This window comes from Molothrus aeneus, chromosome 3, assembly GCF_037042795.1.
Source record: "Molothrus aeneus isolate 106 chromosome 3, BPBGC_Maene_1.0, whole genome shotgun sequence".
In the NCBI taxonomy this organism is placed as follows: domain Eukaryota; kingdom Metazoa; phylum Chordata; class Aves; order Passeriformes; family Icteridae; genus Molothrus; species Molothrus aeneus.
The window spans coordinates 52,256,959-52,275,690 of NC_089648.1; the positions used below are offsets into that span (position 1 = coordinate 52,256,959).

Here is an 18,732-nt window from a genome sequence, read left to right on the forward strand (position 1 = left end):
ATCACTGTAAAAGGCCAGGGTTTTATTTACTTTCTTGGTGAAGAACTGATCAATCATCTTTCCACAGGAATCACTGCAACGCCAGCAGACATTACAGCTGCAGAACAATCCCTGTGGCAAGGGAGGAGTAACTCCTGCCAGGAGCTGAGCAGCACACTGCCTTCACACAGCACATGCACCCTCGGGAGGAAAGGAAGAGACAACAGACCTTCGGTGTTACCTATTTGTCTCTCTAGATCTGCTGCCTCATCTGGTGTTGCGCGGGGGAGGACACCAGGGTCACTGAAACTAGTGCGCAGCAGGGTCCCCATCACGAAAAAGAAAAGGATCCCACCAATTGCAGGAATAGCAGGGGTAATCTTCTCTGACAAATACGGGCAACTGGAAAAAGAAAAAGAGTCAACAATCAGCAACACATAATGCAACTTGCTCTCAAAAACTCTTTACCTCTATAAATGCATATGAAGAATTCACTTTCTTCTCTTGATGCATTACTTGCCATGGAATGTTTATTGAAGCTGAAATTTCTGTTTATGTATTCTGCAATTTTTCATAACATATTCAATATAACAAAGGCACAAGTAGCATAATAATGACCTCACTATATGCAATACTCATTTACATAAGAAGATAAAATATTTTTATCTCAGCATAATAAGCTTATATATTTCTTCACCTGCTGCCCAATCACATAAAAGCAAATTGGGCAGAGAGAGAAAAGGGGAAATAACCAGAAGAAGCCCATAACATGAAGAAATAAGCCATACTGAAATACATAATTAAGTCTATAAAATGGATTTATCATCCACCAGAAAGATGGTGCTTAAGTACATGCAACGCATTCCTTTAACAGTCTTGGTGTATATCAATATTTTAACATGTCTACTGATTTTCCTTCTTAACCCATTTCTGGTAAGTTAGTGAATTTTTTTACTCATTTACAAAGTAAGAAGAATGCAAATGACAGTTCAACACACCTGGGAGCAAACAATCCAGGGGCATGTCTATGGCAACATCAACAGCCCATGACCAGGGCAAAAATGGCTCTATGTTTACCAGATTTACAATATACATGCAGGGTTTAAGACTGGATTACATTTTAAGCAAATTTTCCTCTGTGCTTCACATATGATTAAATCAAAATGGACAGAAAGGCTGGAATCCAACCAATACACAAATATAAGTATCTCTTTACAGCTCTGCAAAAAGAAGGGATATGAACACTTGGACACTACAGAAGCACTGCAGCACCATCTTAGAAAACACACAGGCTGAAGACTCTCTTCACAGCTCTTACATTAAGTAGGTGTGGGTAGAATACAAAGATGGCTTCATGTACTTCTGGATGTCTGCGTAAGAAGTCATAAAATGAGCCTAAATACAGAAATCAAAAATCAACAAGTTCTAGACCTTAGGGCTTCATCTAAAGTTTCTTCATCAAGTTTAATTAACATTAGATTCCCTATTTCTGCTGACTGCCTGAAATGATGATTCAGACGTGCAAGCTTTTGCACTGCAAGTCGGTTAACCTCAGTGGAATGTTAACTCTAAGCAAGTGATGACAATGTCAGCTCCACTGTCCATCACTTCTGCAACAGGATGGGGAGAGAGTGGAGACACTTTTCATACCAGCTGCCATGTACAAAGCATTTATCTCCCTGCATAACCTTATTAAAAATACTTGGCTGCTTCACCAAACCTAGAGGGTTTCATGGATGCACATGAGTCCACATGCATGACATGGTGTACACCATAAAAGTGGAAATCATCTCTTCCTACATTAATGCAATACTACAGGTGCAACAAGTAACAAAAGAATAAAAAGATACCTGGTTATTAAAAAAAGACGAGGTGCAAGAGATACTGGGGTTTCACATAACAAATAGACCACTCAAATGCTAGGAAACATCCTTGAAATGAATGCTTTTAGGAAAATCTTCAAAGGCCCAGACTTATTAAATCAGTGCTAGCTAAAGGAAGCAGCAGCAAGATGTAAGCCTTGGTAGCTATAAGCCTTGCTCCTCTCATGTCAGGAAAAGCCAGTCAGAAAGAACAGCCAAAGAGAAGCTTTCACACTGCATGAATATCCTACTGCTCAATTTATTTCTCAATAAATTTCTCAAATTATTTATTTCTTTTTCCACAAAAGACTACTGAAATCCAAACCACTGTAATGTGCTCAGAGAAGAGTACAAATAGACTGCAAGAATATATTTTTAAAAGGATTAGAGGGAATGTGTACATTAATGAACACTAAATATAGCACAGTTCTCTCACAGTTCTATTGCATTATTCATTACATGTACTCAAGAAATTGCAACTGTGCTGAAGTCTGTTGACCAAACAAGAGCTCTATGTGTGTGAAAGGTAACATGAGAATCTCAGGGCAGCACAGAACTATTTCGACACTTGCCAACACAAAACCAGCAATGGCATTACATACACAAATTCTCACTGATGCTCACAGGATGGAAACTAAGGGCCATGACTCTAACATGTTTCCTTTTAACAGTAATTTCACATGAAATTGGTAGAAAGAAAAAATTGATGTGCTAAAATACTAAGAAAGCCCAACATTGCTGAAAAGCAATGTTTGCAGTACAGTAAAAAAGCGTGGAAAAATCTGTCTCTGCCTTGCTGAACCAAGTCCACCTGCAGTGAAAAAATCTCCACTCTCAAAGCCCTGTACAATCTTCACAACAAGCATGAGGTAATCTGCTTGGCCTAAAGTTGCTTTTAAAGTTTAACAACATATATTTTACCACCTTTGACTTGAAATTAATTCAGCAATAATGCAGAAAAGACTGAAGATGGCATCTAATAACCAAGTCACGTTCCACCAATTAAAAAATTATTTCAAGCTGAGAAACCAGTTTCTTACAGCAGCTTCTTACAGAGATTCAGACATTAAGTCTGGGCAGGACCATTTAGTACAGTCTGATTTATGTACAGACCATATAAAATTACATGAGCTCGAAGAGAGCTCTATGACATCTCTCCTTTAAAAAAATCCAATTAATTTTTGAAATACTTGTGAGATAAATCTAAAAAAAACCAAACCAAACAAAAACCAGCAGATACCAAGATACCATTAGACCTTTTTTCTTCACATTTGTTTAAAAAAAGGGGGAAAATCTTACTTCTCCTGAGTTATTAAAAAATCTATTAAAAGTGCCTTCAAATTAAAAACATGGATCTTAGCTCAAAAGTGTGAAAAAATCTGTAGAAATACACTTGCATATTTATATATTTTATATTTGCATGCTTATATAACAAATGTATTTGTACTGCTACATTAAGTCAATATTATTTTAAACACTTCTAGTGTTACTACTTTTAGAATTGTTAAATACTGAACACAGAAAAAGATTATCCCTCATGTTTGCTCAGATTCCTTAATTAATTTAATTGAGGATGTATCCCTTCAGGCAGCAGCTTTCCTTGGATATTACAAGAAGTATCTTTTTTGGAGGGTATTTTCAGTGATTTTTTAAAGCAAACACTAGTGAGTATTTCCTGACAGCAAATTTGAGAATTTTCCCTGCAGAGGGAATCCCTGTGCAGAGACCTGCCCACTGCCAGTAACACTTTGATAAACAGCAGAGAGCTCCAGGACAGATGTCTGTCCTACTGCAGAGCAAGCAGTGACAAACCTTTTCCAAGTGGCACTTGGTGATGACTAGATGTGAACTGACATCATCAGTGTACATCTTAGACAGGGTAAAACAGTTGTTTTAAATCAGCATCTGTAAGGACAGCAAGTACTGACTAGGCCTATCCCAGAAAAGACATTTTTAGAAATTATTACTAGACCACTGACCCCATTAGAAACTGCTACTCTGGAAACAGCTTTTTCAGACAAGAATGTTTGGATCTACATACAGCAAACTGTAACATAAGTTGAAGTTTTGAATTAATTGAGAACTTTGATACTTTTAGCCTTGCTTTTTGCTTGGCTTCTCAGCTGCTTTTTTGAAGTATCATGTGAAAGTCTGCATGAGTGTAGGAGGGAAATAAAATCTGGTGGAAGACTAGTCTGTCACAGCTCGATAAAAATAAAAACACCCTGGCACAGAAGAGATAATTATCAAGCATCACCCCTGTGAACAAAGGATGCAGGGGAAGTACAAAAGCAACTCTTACCACCCAGCAGCCCTCCTAACTGTATGACCATACTCCCTGTGGCTACTGAGACCAGCAGAAAAATACTTCTGGAAACTGTGCTGAGGATCACAGTCAGAGTCCTACAACTTTCAAGCATTGTCATTAGAAAAGGGGAGGAAAGAAAAGAAGTCTCCTGAAGGCCTTTCCTGGAAAGATGTTGACTTTCCTGAAAGGTTCACTGACAGCTATTCACTGATGGGGAGACTCAGTAAATGACAAATCTATCCAGTACAGGTATCTGGAGAGGGGTTGAGCCTGCATTTAAAAAAGAAACCCAACAAACCAGGGTTTTATACATTGAAGATTTAAATTAATATTTGTTCAGTTGGCATGTGGAAAACAATAAAAATACAAATTTAATGCAAAGATTAAATAGCTATTGCACTTAATTACACTAATTAAAAAAGCCCTACAAGCTTGGCTTGCAAGATTGCTAAGAGGATACTTTATGTCAAGCTGTTCATCAATATAAAACTCTTTGTAGCAGATATAAAATATATGTACTCTAGGAAAAAATATAAATACAGTTGAGATATGTAACATAAAGAAAGAAAATTATTGTTGCTTTTCCTACATCATCAACTTTGTTTCTGTTTCTGCACATACTGCCTGTTTAATACATCAGTGGCTACTGGCATGCAGGTGACGTCCAACAGAAGAGAGAAGGCTGGCACTGGGCACCCTGGGTTCAGCTCTACATTTTACAAGTTAACATCTGAATGAGACTGGGCTGCTTTCTTTAAACTAGCCTAAGGGGTTTGTTGTTTCTCTTTCCACTCTCATTTATGGCTCTTCTCAGCTTACCCTTCCTTTCAGCTCCACTGCATCATTGCTCCAAGCCACTGTCCCAAACTTCTGCCCTTATGCCAACACAAATCTTTGCCAGGCTCTTTTGTGAGCAAAGTTAGTTTACTAAAATGTGTGAAAATGACACCATTTTGTTGGTTTCTCTTTCTGTCTCTAACAAACCAAACATGCAAAAGGATATTAGCACAAAGCAAGGGAAAAAGAAGCACACACAAAACTACAGGAAAACAAAACTAGGAAAAAATATAAATACAGTTGAGATATGTAACATAAAGAAAGAAAATTATTGTTGCTTTTCCTACATCATCAACTTTGTTTCTGTTTCTGGGAGAGGGAAATTTGGACAGTGGGGGGTAGAAGACCTCAGTTTCAGCAGCTGTCAGTAAGGTTTTCATTCAGACCACAGCTTCCTGTGAAACCATGTTCTAACCTTGATATCTTCCAATTTAGAGATGGCAACAGAATACCCATATATAGACAGATTAAAGGCAAAGCAAGACTCTGGGCTAGAACAAAAATAGTTTATAACTTATTTTTCTAATGATAAATTGCCAGTGCAGCCAAGGACATGCACGAAGAGCAACACGGCCAGAGGAAGACAAAGATGGGCAAAACGTGAGGGCACAGCAAAACCTTGGAAGCTGCTATCTGATAAAGAATTTATAAAGATAAACAGGACAAAGAGAATGATCAGAGTGAAATACTTTCACTGTTGTGGGGTTTGAAGGCTTCCTTCTTTTAACTTGTTTTTTTCAGAAGCATGCTGCTGGCACACAAAAAATGTGGTATAACTTGAGTATGGATTAGTCCAAGTAATGTAAATTCCTAACAAGATTAGCTAAGGAAGTTTTATTTTCCTACATCTACTTCATTCTTTTGTACAGCTTTTGAAATCCCTATTGAATTGTTTTAGGGATATTAAGCAACACACAGACTAATTTCAATAGGATTTGAAATTTACTTTTAAAAAATTAATTTATTTCATTATTATTTGTTTTGAAAATTCTTTTTAAATCATACACTCCCTCATTTTACAATGGTAAAGCAGTTTCAAAAACTTACTTGATAAAATACAAGACAAAAATCACTCTTCTGACAATTTGCTTCATTTTAAATTCAGAAAATCTGGAGTGTTGCAAGCATGTGAAGACTACGGAAAACAGAATAGTTGTCAAACAAAAGGCAGAATGACAACAGGAACAGGAGCAATAGCAGCGATTGCAAGAATACTACCTCCTCATCATCTTAATAATCTCAGATATGTCTTAATCAGAAAGACATTTATTGAATGGATTCAGATGAGAACCATTGTTAGTTTATTATCTATTTTACAGTATTAGATGCATCTTATTTTTTCAATACTTGCTGTATTTCTTGGGGCTGACTCCTTTTAAAATTATTTCTAATTGAAAATAATTTTTAAGTGGAAACACATATAAACTAGTAGTGACTCTAGCATGTAATGAAGTATCCTAGCCTCTACCAGCACATAGAAATGACTACTTAACACAAAGAGGATTAATATGATGAAATCCCACAGCTTACTGAACCAGCATGATCCTTAAACCTAACAAGGTAAGTGCTTTATAGGTCCTCTCCAACCTATGACAAAATAAAATTAGCTTAACATTGCCCTGAACAGCAAAAGCTCAACAACTGGTCTTTCAAAGTTTCATGCAGAAACTGGATGCAGTTTGGTCTTTAAAGCTGCTCAAACCCACGAGCAATTACTAAGAATGAGAGACTTCAGAAACCTCTCTCCTCTGGCTCAAACCTGCAAGCATTCAATGGAAATCGTTACAGCGCTGACTCCATTAAATTGTAATGCATTACCATTGAAATAAGACTTACACTGGTTGAATTTGCATGTAGGAGTTCAGATGAAGCAAAGCAAGTACTGTTGATTAGGACATTGTAGAAAATAACCACAAACTCTCTCCTACAAGTAAAGATCTCAAGGGTTTAATGCAGCAGATATACAACAATCAAAGTAACAGCCTTGCATGACCTCCCAACTTTTATTGCTATGTGAATTAACTCTAACGATCTGCTGTCAAACTTCAAAGCTGGAATAAATAAAATGCATAATGCAAAATGAACCTGTCTGCAAAACAGATGTGATTACTAAGCTCCTACAAGGGCAATTATATTTTACTTTTTTCTAGAGATAAGGAACATCTTTGTTTTACAAAACACTATTTTAAAAACTATGCTTCCATCACCTGTTGGCCAGAAATTTCCAAGGTAGTTAGTAAGAAAATGGGGAATATCTACCAAACTGATGGATACACCAAATGCCTGACTTATGAAAAGTCAATGCAAGTATAACATATCCTTAAAAGACAAACTTAGAAAAGGCATAGCTTCCAAACATGCAGCAAATTGAAGTCTTGCTTTATTGCTCTTTCCTTTCCCTAATTACTTACTTGAAAAACTAAAAATATATTTGCACTTAAATTTTCCAGTTTTGCATACAGTGCAAGGTTTGGTTTTCACAGTGTAAGACCACCAATCAATGAATTCCACTAAATACAGAAACTTGTATTTTCTTTAAAACAGCCCATATAGAACACCTTCTTTCCTGTCATGCTTCATATTGCTTCCTTACTACTTCTTATTATTTCCTGTTATGTGATTTTATAACTAAACCATCAGGTTAATCCCAAGCACTAATGAACTGAAATGAAAACTGGGACAAAACAAGCGGAAATGCCTTACGCCACAACTAAGTCCCTAAAGGAGCGTGAGCTTCGAGATGATTTTTCACAGCATCCTCTGGAAACTGAAGCACACACAAATAAGCTGCTGCCAGTTATTAGACTCTGAGCTTTCAATGAGCCATAGCTTGTTTTCACCCTCCCCAATCTATAAGGTCTAAAGGCTAGATGTAAAGCCTAGCTCTTGCTAAAGGGCAAAGGCCTGTCAATGCAATCCCCACCTCTGGCCACATTCCACTGTCACTTAGCCTGTATAGCACAAATGAGCAGGCTAATGCTGACCTAAAACATAAGAATTGTTTTTCATCTGTTCCCTTTTCTGAAAGGAACCAAAACCACCAAATTGAAAAAAACCAAGACCACCAAACTCAAGAACTCCCAAAAACCTTCATCTTCTGTTTGATCAATTTTCTAAACAATTTAATTCACTGTGCAATTAATGAGTGCCAGAGAACAGGTAGGAACATTCAGAAGGCAGGATGAAGTTCAACTGTGATTTCTAGATCCATTCAGCTGCTTTGTGGAAATCCCACCCATAATCATAATCTTAGGAATAGTGGATCCAGTGTCATTGCCATGATTTAACCAGGCGGAAAAAATATTTACATCTTAACTTCTCAGGGAAAGCCACTATAATAAAAGCCTTTGAATATTCATTGAAAAGCAGACACAGCACTTCCTAGGGATCCTTTACTTATAAAAATGGAGAACTGATAATGCTACCCACCCTACATATCAAAAGTATATATCACATTGTTATAAATAGAGCAACTGGGAACATAAAGCGAGGAGGAGGAGGATAAAACCAAGACAGCTTAACCTCCTCTTCCCCAAAAGAAGCAGAGCTGAGCAATGCAGCAACTTGATCATAAAAAGACTCAAGAGGCTTGTTTGTAGTAACTTCACTGCCACAGGTCTCCACAAGTGCTGGAGGAGTTTTACCTGAAATGGCATCCCTTGCTTTCTCCTGCTGCCTCCTCACAGTCTCATGAGAATCTCTTGCCCCACACTGAGCACTCATTGGAGAGGGAGACTGGCATACTGCAGGCTACTTCAGACTAAAAAGAAAACCCAACAACTAATTTGCACTCATGATTCCAAAGCAGTGCCAGATCTCCATATCTAAAAATGGGTCAGTTTAAATATATCAACTTGCAAAAACCAGCTTGAGGCAAATCATTTATTTCATAGAAAAAATAAAGCACACAGTGCTTCATCTACACAGAGAGCATCACCACTACAAATATTTGGATTAGCAATATAATTGAAACAGCTAGGAATAGCCTTTTACTGTTTTGCCTTAGAACTGAGACTTGGGTGCAAGTCATAGAAGACCAGGCATGAAAAGTTTAAGAAATAGACTACAATGAAAGATTGCTTCTGAATCAGAGTTTAGCAATGTCATAGCATTTAATTACCTTCAGGGATGTGTGCAGAGAAGACTGCAGTGTTTGAGTAATGCAACACTTTTGTCTGAGTATGTCCATTTTTTGGAAGACATTTAAATGCTCTTTCAAGACTTCTATGTTAAATACTTATCAAACTTAGATAGGCACGTTCAAATTGAAAATCAGTGGCTTTATCATATCATACTTTTCTCTGTACTTCCATAAACACATCACCGAGGGGCACTTTCCTCTTGGGAAAGGCCATTGACTGAAATTATTAATTTCATATTCTCTTCCTGAACATTTCTATAATTCACCAAAAGTTATTTTTACCATACATCAATGCTGTATCAAATTAGGTGATTAATAATTAATAATTCTGTATTAAATAAAGGTGATTAAATCACCCATTTAAATAAGAAAAAACATATTCCAGCATATTTTCTCTTAAGTCAGTGACAACAAAAATACAGATAACAGAAAAGTACAATGAAGTTATCACAGAAATGTTACTTCAAAAATTAAAAATTAAGGTTGAAAATCATCCCTGTGAATGGTTTAAAGTTCAGGTTATCACAGAAGATTCTGTAGCAAATGCAACAACAAAAAAATTGAAATTGCCACATTTAAAATAATTATGCTCTTCACACAAATGTCACTTAAGAACTACAGTTACTTTACAGTTACATAACGTACAGTAACCAGATATTTTGACTGCTAATGCATAAACCAGATCTGAATGTAAAATGAATAAAATTCATTTTATTGGTTTTTAAATGCCCAGTTTTTACAGTTTGTTAAAAATATTTTATTCAAAATTCCTACTCAGTTTTAATTTTTTGTCATATGCAAATTTTCTTTACTACTGTTTCATTGAGTTTCAAGCCTTCCCAACTAATATGCAATTTTATCCAGTAATTACCACAATCCCTAATTTTAATGTAAACCAAAATAGGATTTCAGGTAGGGGAGATTAACAAACAGAGGGTGTTACAGCTACACCTCTTTGAAAGCGTAATTTATTTCTTCAGTTTAAGATCTGTCTATTTTTGTCAGACTGCCAAAACTCCTAAAAATTGTCACAAGAAGGTGAAGCAAAGAAAAGGTCTTTGTTACATCCACTGTGACTATAAATTTCAAATTCTTTTCTTCTTCTAACATTTCAATTATGCAACTTGCTAGCACCTGTATATGACACGATCCCCACTGAAGGATTACTTTTTTTGCCATATTTACACAGACATCAGCAGACAGCTTTGCAAGTGGAATGATGTGAACTCTCTCCCAAAGGCAAACCAGCCACGAAAATCAGGGAAAAGCTCGGTTACTTCATTGGTCCCAGAATATACTCTGAAATTGCAACACAAGATTTATTCTCCATCTTTCCACTGTCAAACATGTTCTGCTGTCCACCTTCCAGTTTCAGATGCTGACATAAAAACCACTCCCACAGTCACTCTCAACCATGCAAATACCACACCAAGTCTTGCTCTTTGGCACTTTTACATAAACAGGAAACCAGCGGGGCACAAAGCTAAATAGGAATGGAAATCTTTTGAATACCTAAAACAATTGCACAGAAGCTAAAATAAAAAAAGATTGCAATTGGCTGTACAAAATGACATCACATTACAGCCTACATCACTGCAGTGCACCATCTCTAAATGTATATCAGCAATGTGCAACCTATTTCACGGAGTCCTCCAAGCATTGATATCATGAGCTCCACCTTTTGCCCTGGTGTTTTTCCGTCTTTAACAAGTTTTGCTGCTTTGGCCAGTCCCTCAGACTCCCTCCTGCCTGAGAAGCTGCCCAGGCCCTTTTGTCAAATCTGAATGCACACCTTCATGCTACAGCACCAGAGGGGAGCTGCAAATTTTACAACACTCCACCATAGTCCCAATTTATCTGAGGATATTCGCAACTGAATTTAAAGAGAAGCTGCTACCCTGGCTTAATCAGTGCCTTCATACACAGCAACACAAACAGACCATAATCAGGAGGAAGATCCAAAGTTTGCTAACCTCCTACAGCTTCTTCTAACCTGTCTTCTGATTACATCTTTTCTCCATGGCAAAGCTTGCCTTTCATGTTGGCAGAACATACTACAGCCAAAAACACGAGCTACATGGAACTAAGAAGCATGCTGCTTATGTCACTTCAAATAGCTACACTAAATGAAAGGATAAATGCCCAATGTGTTGCTCCTCCTTCCTTTCTGTGTCCCTTACATGATAACAAAGTTGAGGAGTTTTCAGGCTTGTGCCAAATTTTTGAATAGTTTTTCTATGAAAAGGTGCAACATAATGGAGATTTATAGCATTTTCTGTCTGCAAGTGTTCAGAAAGGAGCAACCTTGGTGCATCTTACTCCTAGTTCTAAAAATTACACTAAAGCTCACAGTGAATAAATGACAGAGCAAAGTGTACATCCAACACTGCAGCAGAGTAAGCAATTTTTATTTACAAATAAAGGACAGACCAGGAGCACAAGCTCGTGTTTCTTCACAGGTATACAAACCCCCTTTTTCCTACACCATTTCCATTCTTTTCTCATATTTGACAGTTTGTCAGATACATTTTTATTCTGTCCATGAAGTCAAAGCTTACAAGTCTACAGAAGATTCTAATGAGATTTTGCTGAATGGATGAAACAAGAAGCAAAGACTACACATCTTATAAAAACAAGACATTATCCTAAACCACACTCTAAACTGGAGAGAAACTTCTATTTCAAATTTATGTTAATTAAAATGCTAAACATTACATTTTTGTCCTAAACTGCAATACAACATGAATAACCTCGATGTCCCAAATACATACTAACAACCTTGCTTAAAACATGCAGAATACTAGGGCTGGAGGGAAACAGCAGCAAATATGCAGGAGCTATGAGTGCAATTATCCTATTCAGAAAAGCTACAAACCTTAAAAGAGCAAGCAGCATGGCAAATACCAAGTTGCCAGTACAGCTGTATTCATTCTCCCAAAAGATTTTTAATGCAACTACTCTTGAATTAAAATTCATAGCCACAAATTCATATGAGCCTATTACTGGTGTCTGAATCCTCACCAACACTGAGAAATACCAAGAGCTCTCTGCAATTTTTCAGTTTGTCAGAATGGTAAAGAGCCATTAAAATGTAACAGTCAACACTTGCCAACCCAGAACCAGTGCCAGGCTTGTGTTTCAGGTTCATGTACTACTCAAAGGGTATGATCATCTCACTGTGAGCATCCTCAGGACAGCACAAATCTCCCTCTTTGAACATGAACACATTTTGCTGCTTCTCAACAGCAGTGAAAATTATTCATAACATCTTCAGCTGTATTTTGTTCTGTAATCTAAAAAAAAAGTAACACTTGTTCTGAAAGTCTGTCCTACCCTAGGGTAAGTTCCAGGAAAAGGACAGGATTTAAGAACATAATTAACACTGACTGTAACAGAAGGTAGTGCCAATATGAATCCAGTCTTTGAGAGAGTTTTATTCATTTGTACTTTATTAACCCCCTCTCTCTTGTTTATGGAAACATACATACAATTGACAAAAGTAATTGAAAAATCTGTAGGCACACTACCATTGAAAAAAACCTCTCAAGGTATTTCTCATATGGTACTGAAGAACTAAATTAAATATTAAGTTTCTATTCCAAGGTAATCAGCAAAAGTAAGCAAAGGGCAAACAAAGGCCCTGGTAGCATTACTGGCCAGAAGCAGTCTATTAGAATCAAACTGGTACAGGGAAGCGTCTAGATGACAAAATAAGTACTGAAAATATTTTTGAAATATATGGTGCAAACCCCCCAGTTGTTTATATGCTACATTACAACCCTACAGTGCAATCATCTCTATTTTGTATATGACATTATAATATTCATACTAAAATTAGCTAGAAATATATAAGCATTTCAAAACAACAAAGAAGCATTTCTTATTTTTTTGAACTACTCTGCAGTCAGATGCTTGTAGCTTAGCCAACCCTCTGCAGCTGCCTCGACACCATGCCAATATCTTCACTTCCTCAGCCTTCCAATCCTTAGGAAACAATCTCTGGAGACCTAATGAGTATTGCAAAACAATACTGTATCCTCCAACTGCTGCTAAATGAAAAATCCATCTTTGCTTCTTTTGTTTCTTTTGAAGGACGCTGAACGTATGCATAGGACTTCATTTTTGGTTGATGAAATAATATTTTATTTTCTTTCAAAAAGGAGACAGATCAACCTAAGAGAGGTCCATTACAATAGAGGTCAGAAACAGTTCAGTGGATGGGGCAGGAGACCAGGAATCAGTTAAGCTGGCTTCCTGGATCAGCCAGCATTCTGTTGTGTGACCTTGTGCAAAGGCAATTCACCACACTGATCCCTCTCCTTTTTTGGAGCATACACCTACCCAGGACACATTCAAGACAAAATTATGTGCCAAATCCTGTATAACTATAAAAATTCCCCTGGTTATTTATTTTTATTGGGGGATTTTTTTGCTGCCAGTGAACCTTGATGATGGTCTTGGACACTACTGTACAAAAATACTGCCTAAGCAGCAAGCAAATCAGCTGCAACCTCTAGGTAATACTGCAATACAAATAATTACTAACAGGAAACACTGCTTGGCTTACACAATACAACAGAGGAAGAAAAAGGAGGAGGACTTAAAATAGAAACTCCATATGTTACTAAGCTGATTATTAGCTGGCTCATTAAAAAAATACTATGGTTACAAAAAAGTTAAGAAAATGTATCAATCCAAAAGTGTTCCAGCTTCTCCTAAAAAGACAAGGCATTTGTCCTTTATACGTTTTAATCTTGCTTTATAAAATTACACAATTCAGATTCAAACAAAAACTTTACTGGTTTTCAAATCTATTTAATAGGAACCTGATGCTGACAGACACATTAGGAAGTTTCTTTCCAAGTACAGGCAGCACATCTTTGTCAATATTTTAGACACTAACTCTAAGGAAATTACTTCAAAGTTCCGGGGGGGGTAAAAAGTTTCTAGAGATATGTGAATTGTCTTTTTTTTATATATAGAGTGAATGATATTGAGGAAAAAACATGTTCCAAGAAAGTAATTTCATTCAAAAAAAGCCCTAGACTTTCTGAATTTCAGGATCTGAGCCTTGAAGCAATCAGATATTATCTATTTGCTACTGTGAGGAATAACAGTAGTCCATACAGACCACAGTAATTTCCTCCATCACCAACATGCTGAGAGTAACTTTTTGTTGAGAGTCCAAATGAAGCTCCTCTTCCCCTCAGCCAGATTAGTCATTTCCACTCCTGCCTTGTGCTGACACAATGTTCCAGGGAGTAAGTGCAAGAGTGAGAAGTGAAATGGTTGATTGTTTGTTTTTAAAATCGCTGTTTTCATTGTTTAGAGTTGTCTGTGACTTACTGTTGATGTTAATAAAGAGATGATCACCAACTTTCAAAGATGTGAAATAATATTCAGTTAAACTGTAAACACAGCTACAAGAGAGAAAAGCTTTGAAATATTTTCAGGGGAAAATCAGACACCTCCATCTAATGTGAGGCACAGTATAGGATTGACTCCAGCATATTAAGTACTATCTAGTAATATTGAACTTTAAAAGAAAGCAACAGACATTCAGAGATAATATGAATAGGTGCTATTAAGCAATACTTGCAGCCCATTATAAATGAGATGACTGATCAAAGAAATAAGCCAAAGCACATAAAAATCCCTAGCCCTTTGAATATTTTGCTCTTGAACTCCACAGAATTTCACAGACAAAACCTTTTTGAAACAGAAATTCCAATTCCACTCAGCCTCTTCAGAACACTTATCTAAGTTAAAATAAGTTGTCATCTGCAGAGATATGAACTATATTTACAAAGCAAATTCTATCATTACCATCATAGCAACAAGGGAAGTTTGATTTTGCTCCTTTCTCTTGTTGTTGATTTTGTTATACAGCAGTTCTCTGAATCCTAGATAATGAGAAAAATGTTGGTATTATATGAGAGCTACTGCTACTTGATATAAGATTTGTTTAATTTGCAACTTCCTCTTGTGTCAGGCAAAAATATTAGCTGTATGATTTTATTTAGTAGAACTGGAATCTTCTTGGGATAGAACAGTTAAATTATTAGTGTTGATATATATTTTCCAGACTACAACATATAATTAGTGATAATACTTCAATAACTGTATGATTTCTAGGTTTAAGTAAATTATAAAATAATCCAATGATTCCATGGGTAAAAAACCTCCTACACTGTCAAACTTCCTTTATTTTTCACTTTCTTTAAATCCTGAATACAGACATTAGGCATTTTGCACCTTCTACTTGCAAGAAAAGCACATCTCCACATCAGTCTCTCCAGCATTTACTGTTAGAAATCTCTGCTTAAGAAACTGGGCAAATCTGTATTTGTTCCCAATGCCTGTATGAGTTGATTACATGAACTCCAGCAAACACAGAATGAATCACATGAGCCTAATCCAAAAGCCAAATGCTCAGTGCCATCTCCAAGATGACACAAACACCTCTAAATTGGGACTGGAGCAGGACTCCAAATGGACTCAGTAGTGGTGCTTCCTGACCATTTGAGCTGGGAAGCACCAAAACCCCTTCCTTCAAAACAGCTTCCCTTAGTTCACAGCCCTCTCCTGTGAACAGATGAATCCCTGTTGTGAGTATTGAAGAGTCCTGAGTGTTGGCTGTTCTTCCACCCACCATGCACATTAGCTATGAGACATGGGGCAGCCATAAAGCAGCACCATGTGTTCACAGTGAAATTAAACTTTTAAAAGATGGCTGCCCAGGAATGCATCCTGATAAACAGTTCTTACAAATAAAAATGCAACCAATTTTTTTATTCCTACTTAGGTGATAAGACTATCTCAGCATCTGACAAATACTTCAGTGCTCCAACACTGCAGACTCCAGACAGAGGACAATTCCCTCCGCTCAGCAGCGAAACAACTACTGAGACTACACCTGAGAGATTCTTTATACAGAAGAATGTTGTAACTCAATGGTTTCAATTATCTCAAACTGGCAGGAAAGAGCTATATTCCAGTGCTATAAACCTATAATAAAAGAGAAAATAATTTTTGGGGGAAAGGCATTTTCAATGCAGCACTGACTGAATAACTTCATTTTTGTTCCTTTCAGTACTGCTTCCTTTCCAACAAAAGCAAATTTTGAGTGACAGGAAAGTACATTTCCCTCTCTGCCCTGCAGCTCACTCTGTGACTGTGCAATCAATGGCAAAGGCTGAAATGGGAAAAAAGAAAACCACCAAAACCCAACAGCGCATTGAATGATGAATGCCATACAAAAATATATGTCCTTGCATGGCCTGGAGCTTCAGAAAAGAAGAGAAAGATCCCTGAAGAAATACAAACATCCAAAATACAGGCAATCCTTAGTTAACAAGGTTTTTTTCTTGAAAGTATTCATACTAACTACCTGCATACGACCACTACTGTTTTGTTAAGGGGCATGATACTGAATAAATTGGGTCTACACAATGGCAATGACCAGCAAGTGCCATCTTGTTGACAAAGTACAAAAATACACTTCTAAAAAATCCTCATATAGTCAGACTTTCATGTGTTACACAGGTGACACTTAAGGCTAGATTTGTGCATTATTTCAACCAGCAACATTTCTTGTGGCACTTTTCTTTTCACTTGGTCTAACAAAGCAGAATGGAAAGACACTATCAACTGCACTTGAATTTAATCATGTCTCATTCACACTCAGAGTAGCATCATCTTAATTAAAGGCAGGACTATAAGCAAGTGGAAGCAGCTTTATACTTTATAAGTAAATCACCCAATCCACTTTAGGTTAATTTATGTGTAATTCTACTCACCAAAGCAAAAATGTCTAACAAAGGCATTAGGAAGGAAATACAGACTCTTCCTGTGTGTATAAGCTTTAACTTAAAGCTTATAACATGTTTTGGCATGAAGTCAGTACCCAGATTTTGGATCTTGGAGTTCCAAAGAGTAATGGAGTTTTGGCTTCCACACCCATGTGTGAAAGCTGGATAGACACAGACACAGCATAGGATTAAAGAATTCTCCAGCTACAAGGACAGCAGAGGAATCAATATGGATGGGAACTGTAGTCACTACAGAAAAGTTCATGAAAGAATTGAACCTGAAGGACTCTTTCAGGAGAGGTCAGAAGAATAATAACAGACATTTGCATGTGAATATATGAAGCCTAGAAGATACAACTTGAAAAATTAGAAATAATGATAATCCAGAAAACTGAATAAAGCAGCATATTAAACCAGAAATGAAGTAGGAAGTTTTTTTAACAAGTCTAAGAAAGTAGTTATATGTTACCATATGAATAGCAAGCAACAAATAATTGCATTTTGAAACCAATTCTGACAAGAACTCTGAACTTGCCTTAATGACCATAAAAAGTGCTTTAGAACACGCTTTGAAAGACCAAACTGAAGAAAGTAAACAAAGTACAATGAAAGTCTCATCTCCCACTATTATTCTTTCCATATTGACTGATAACTGAGGTGAACTAATAATACTTACAAAGAAATTCCTGCTTCTTGTCCTATCCAGACACACATTGCCTAATTCAAGGTCCCACGCCCTTTGCAAAAACACCTGCACAGTGACCCAAACCCTTATTCTACTCCAGATGGCCAAAAAACCTCTACCTCATCTAAATCATAACAAGAGCTCACAAAAGCAGCTCACAGAACCATTAAAAGAAAAGATAAAGAATAGAGAGGAATTTCTGGAGAATATAGTCCATTGCATTTGCCAATGCAATCACATTTTTACCCTAGTTGCTTTGACAATTTAGATTTTCCACATGTAAGTCAAAAAGCCAACATAAAGTGGTTGACCCTCTATTTGACAGCCTGCTTCAATTATTTTTTTCTCAAATTAGTACACTTTTTAAAAGCAGATTACTGATCCTATATTACTACTACAGTAAACAACCCTAATTTATTAGAAGGGCTGCTATGAAGCAACTTTGTTTTAAGAAAACATATGAATTAGCTTCACTGAAAACAGCTGTTTGAATCCAATTTTCAAAGAAAAAAAGAAAAATATATGCTTTTCAGAAAAAAAAATAAATTAAGAAGAAAAAATATAAATTCAGTCATACACAAAATAAACCAAGGCACACATAATAGTAAATCAATCTATAGATAACAAAGTGATGGATCCTGCAAATTACCCCCAAGCAAACAACTGTAAAAGTCTGCATCTTTGATCTATAGCAAATAAAGTGACTTAGGGAAAGTTTACGCTTGATTACAGTTATTCAAATTTACACTTTTTTCCTAAAAGCTAAAAATATATTCTTGATGAACTCCTGAAAACCTGCGAAAAGCTCACTTATATGAAATAATAATCTTCTTAATAATGATTAACTTGTATGAAAATAGTAAAATTCTGTCTGTAAGAAACTTTTAATAATAATGTTAAAGCTGCACATTTAAAGACTTTTAGGCAAAAGAATTATCCTCATCTAAATAGTTTAATTTATAGGAAACCAATACTAATCCTTAGATTAAGAGAGGCATATGATTAAAAAAAAAGATCAACCAGGAGCTGAGGCAGAAAATTATGTTAACATTTTGTACTGAAAGCTTCACAAGAAAGGATTAGTGCAGTTTGTAAGACACTCATTCAGA

General features: G+C 36.5%; 1 protein-coding gene across 6 annotated transcripts in view; it reads right to left on the bottom strand.

The window, feature by feature from the left end:
* The window catches only part of ZDHHC14 (zinc finger DHHC-type palmitoyltransferase 14), a 94,881-nt gene that overhangs the window by 40,801 nt on the left and 35,348 nt on the right, over positions 1–18,732 (bottom strand). For 4 of the 6 annotated variants that reach the window (XM_066546931.1, XM_066546934.1, XM_066546933.1 and 1 more), the window contains exon 2: positions 209–381. In XM_066546931.1, the coding sequence (XP_066403028.1) occupies positions 209–381 (173 nt within the window). The remainder of the gene's footprint in view (positions 1–208; positions 382–18,732) is intronic. The other 2 variants (XM_066546932.1, XM_066546930.1) reach the window with 1 other exon arrangement.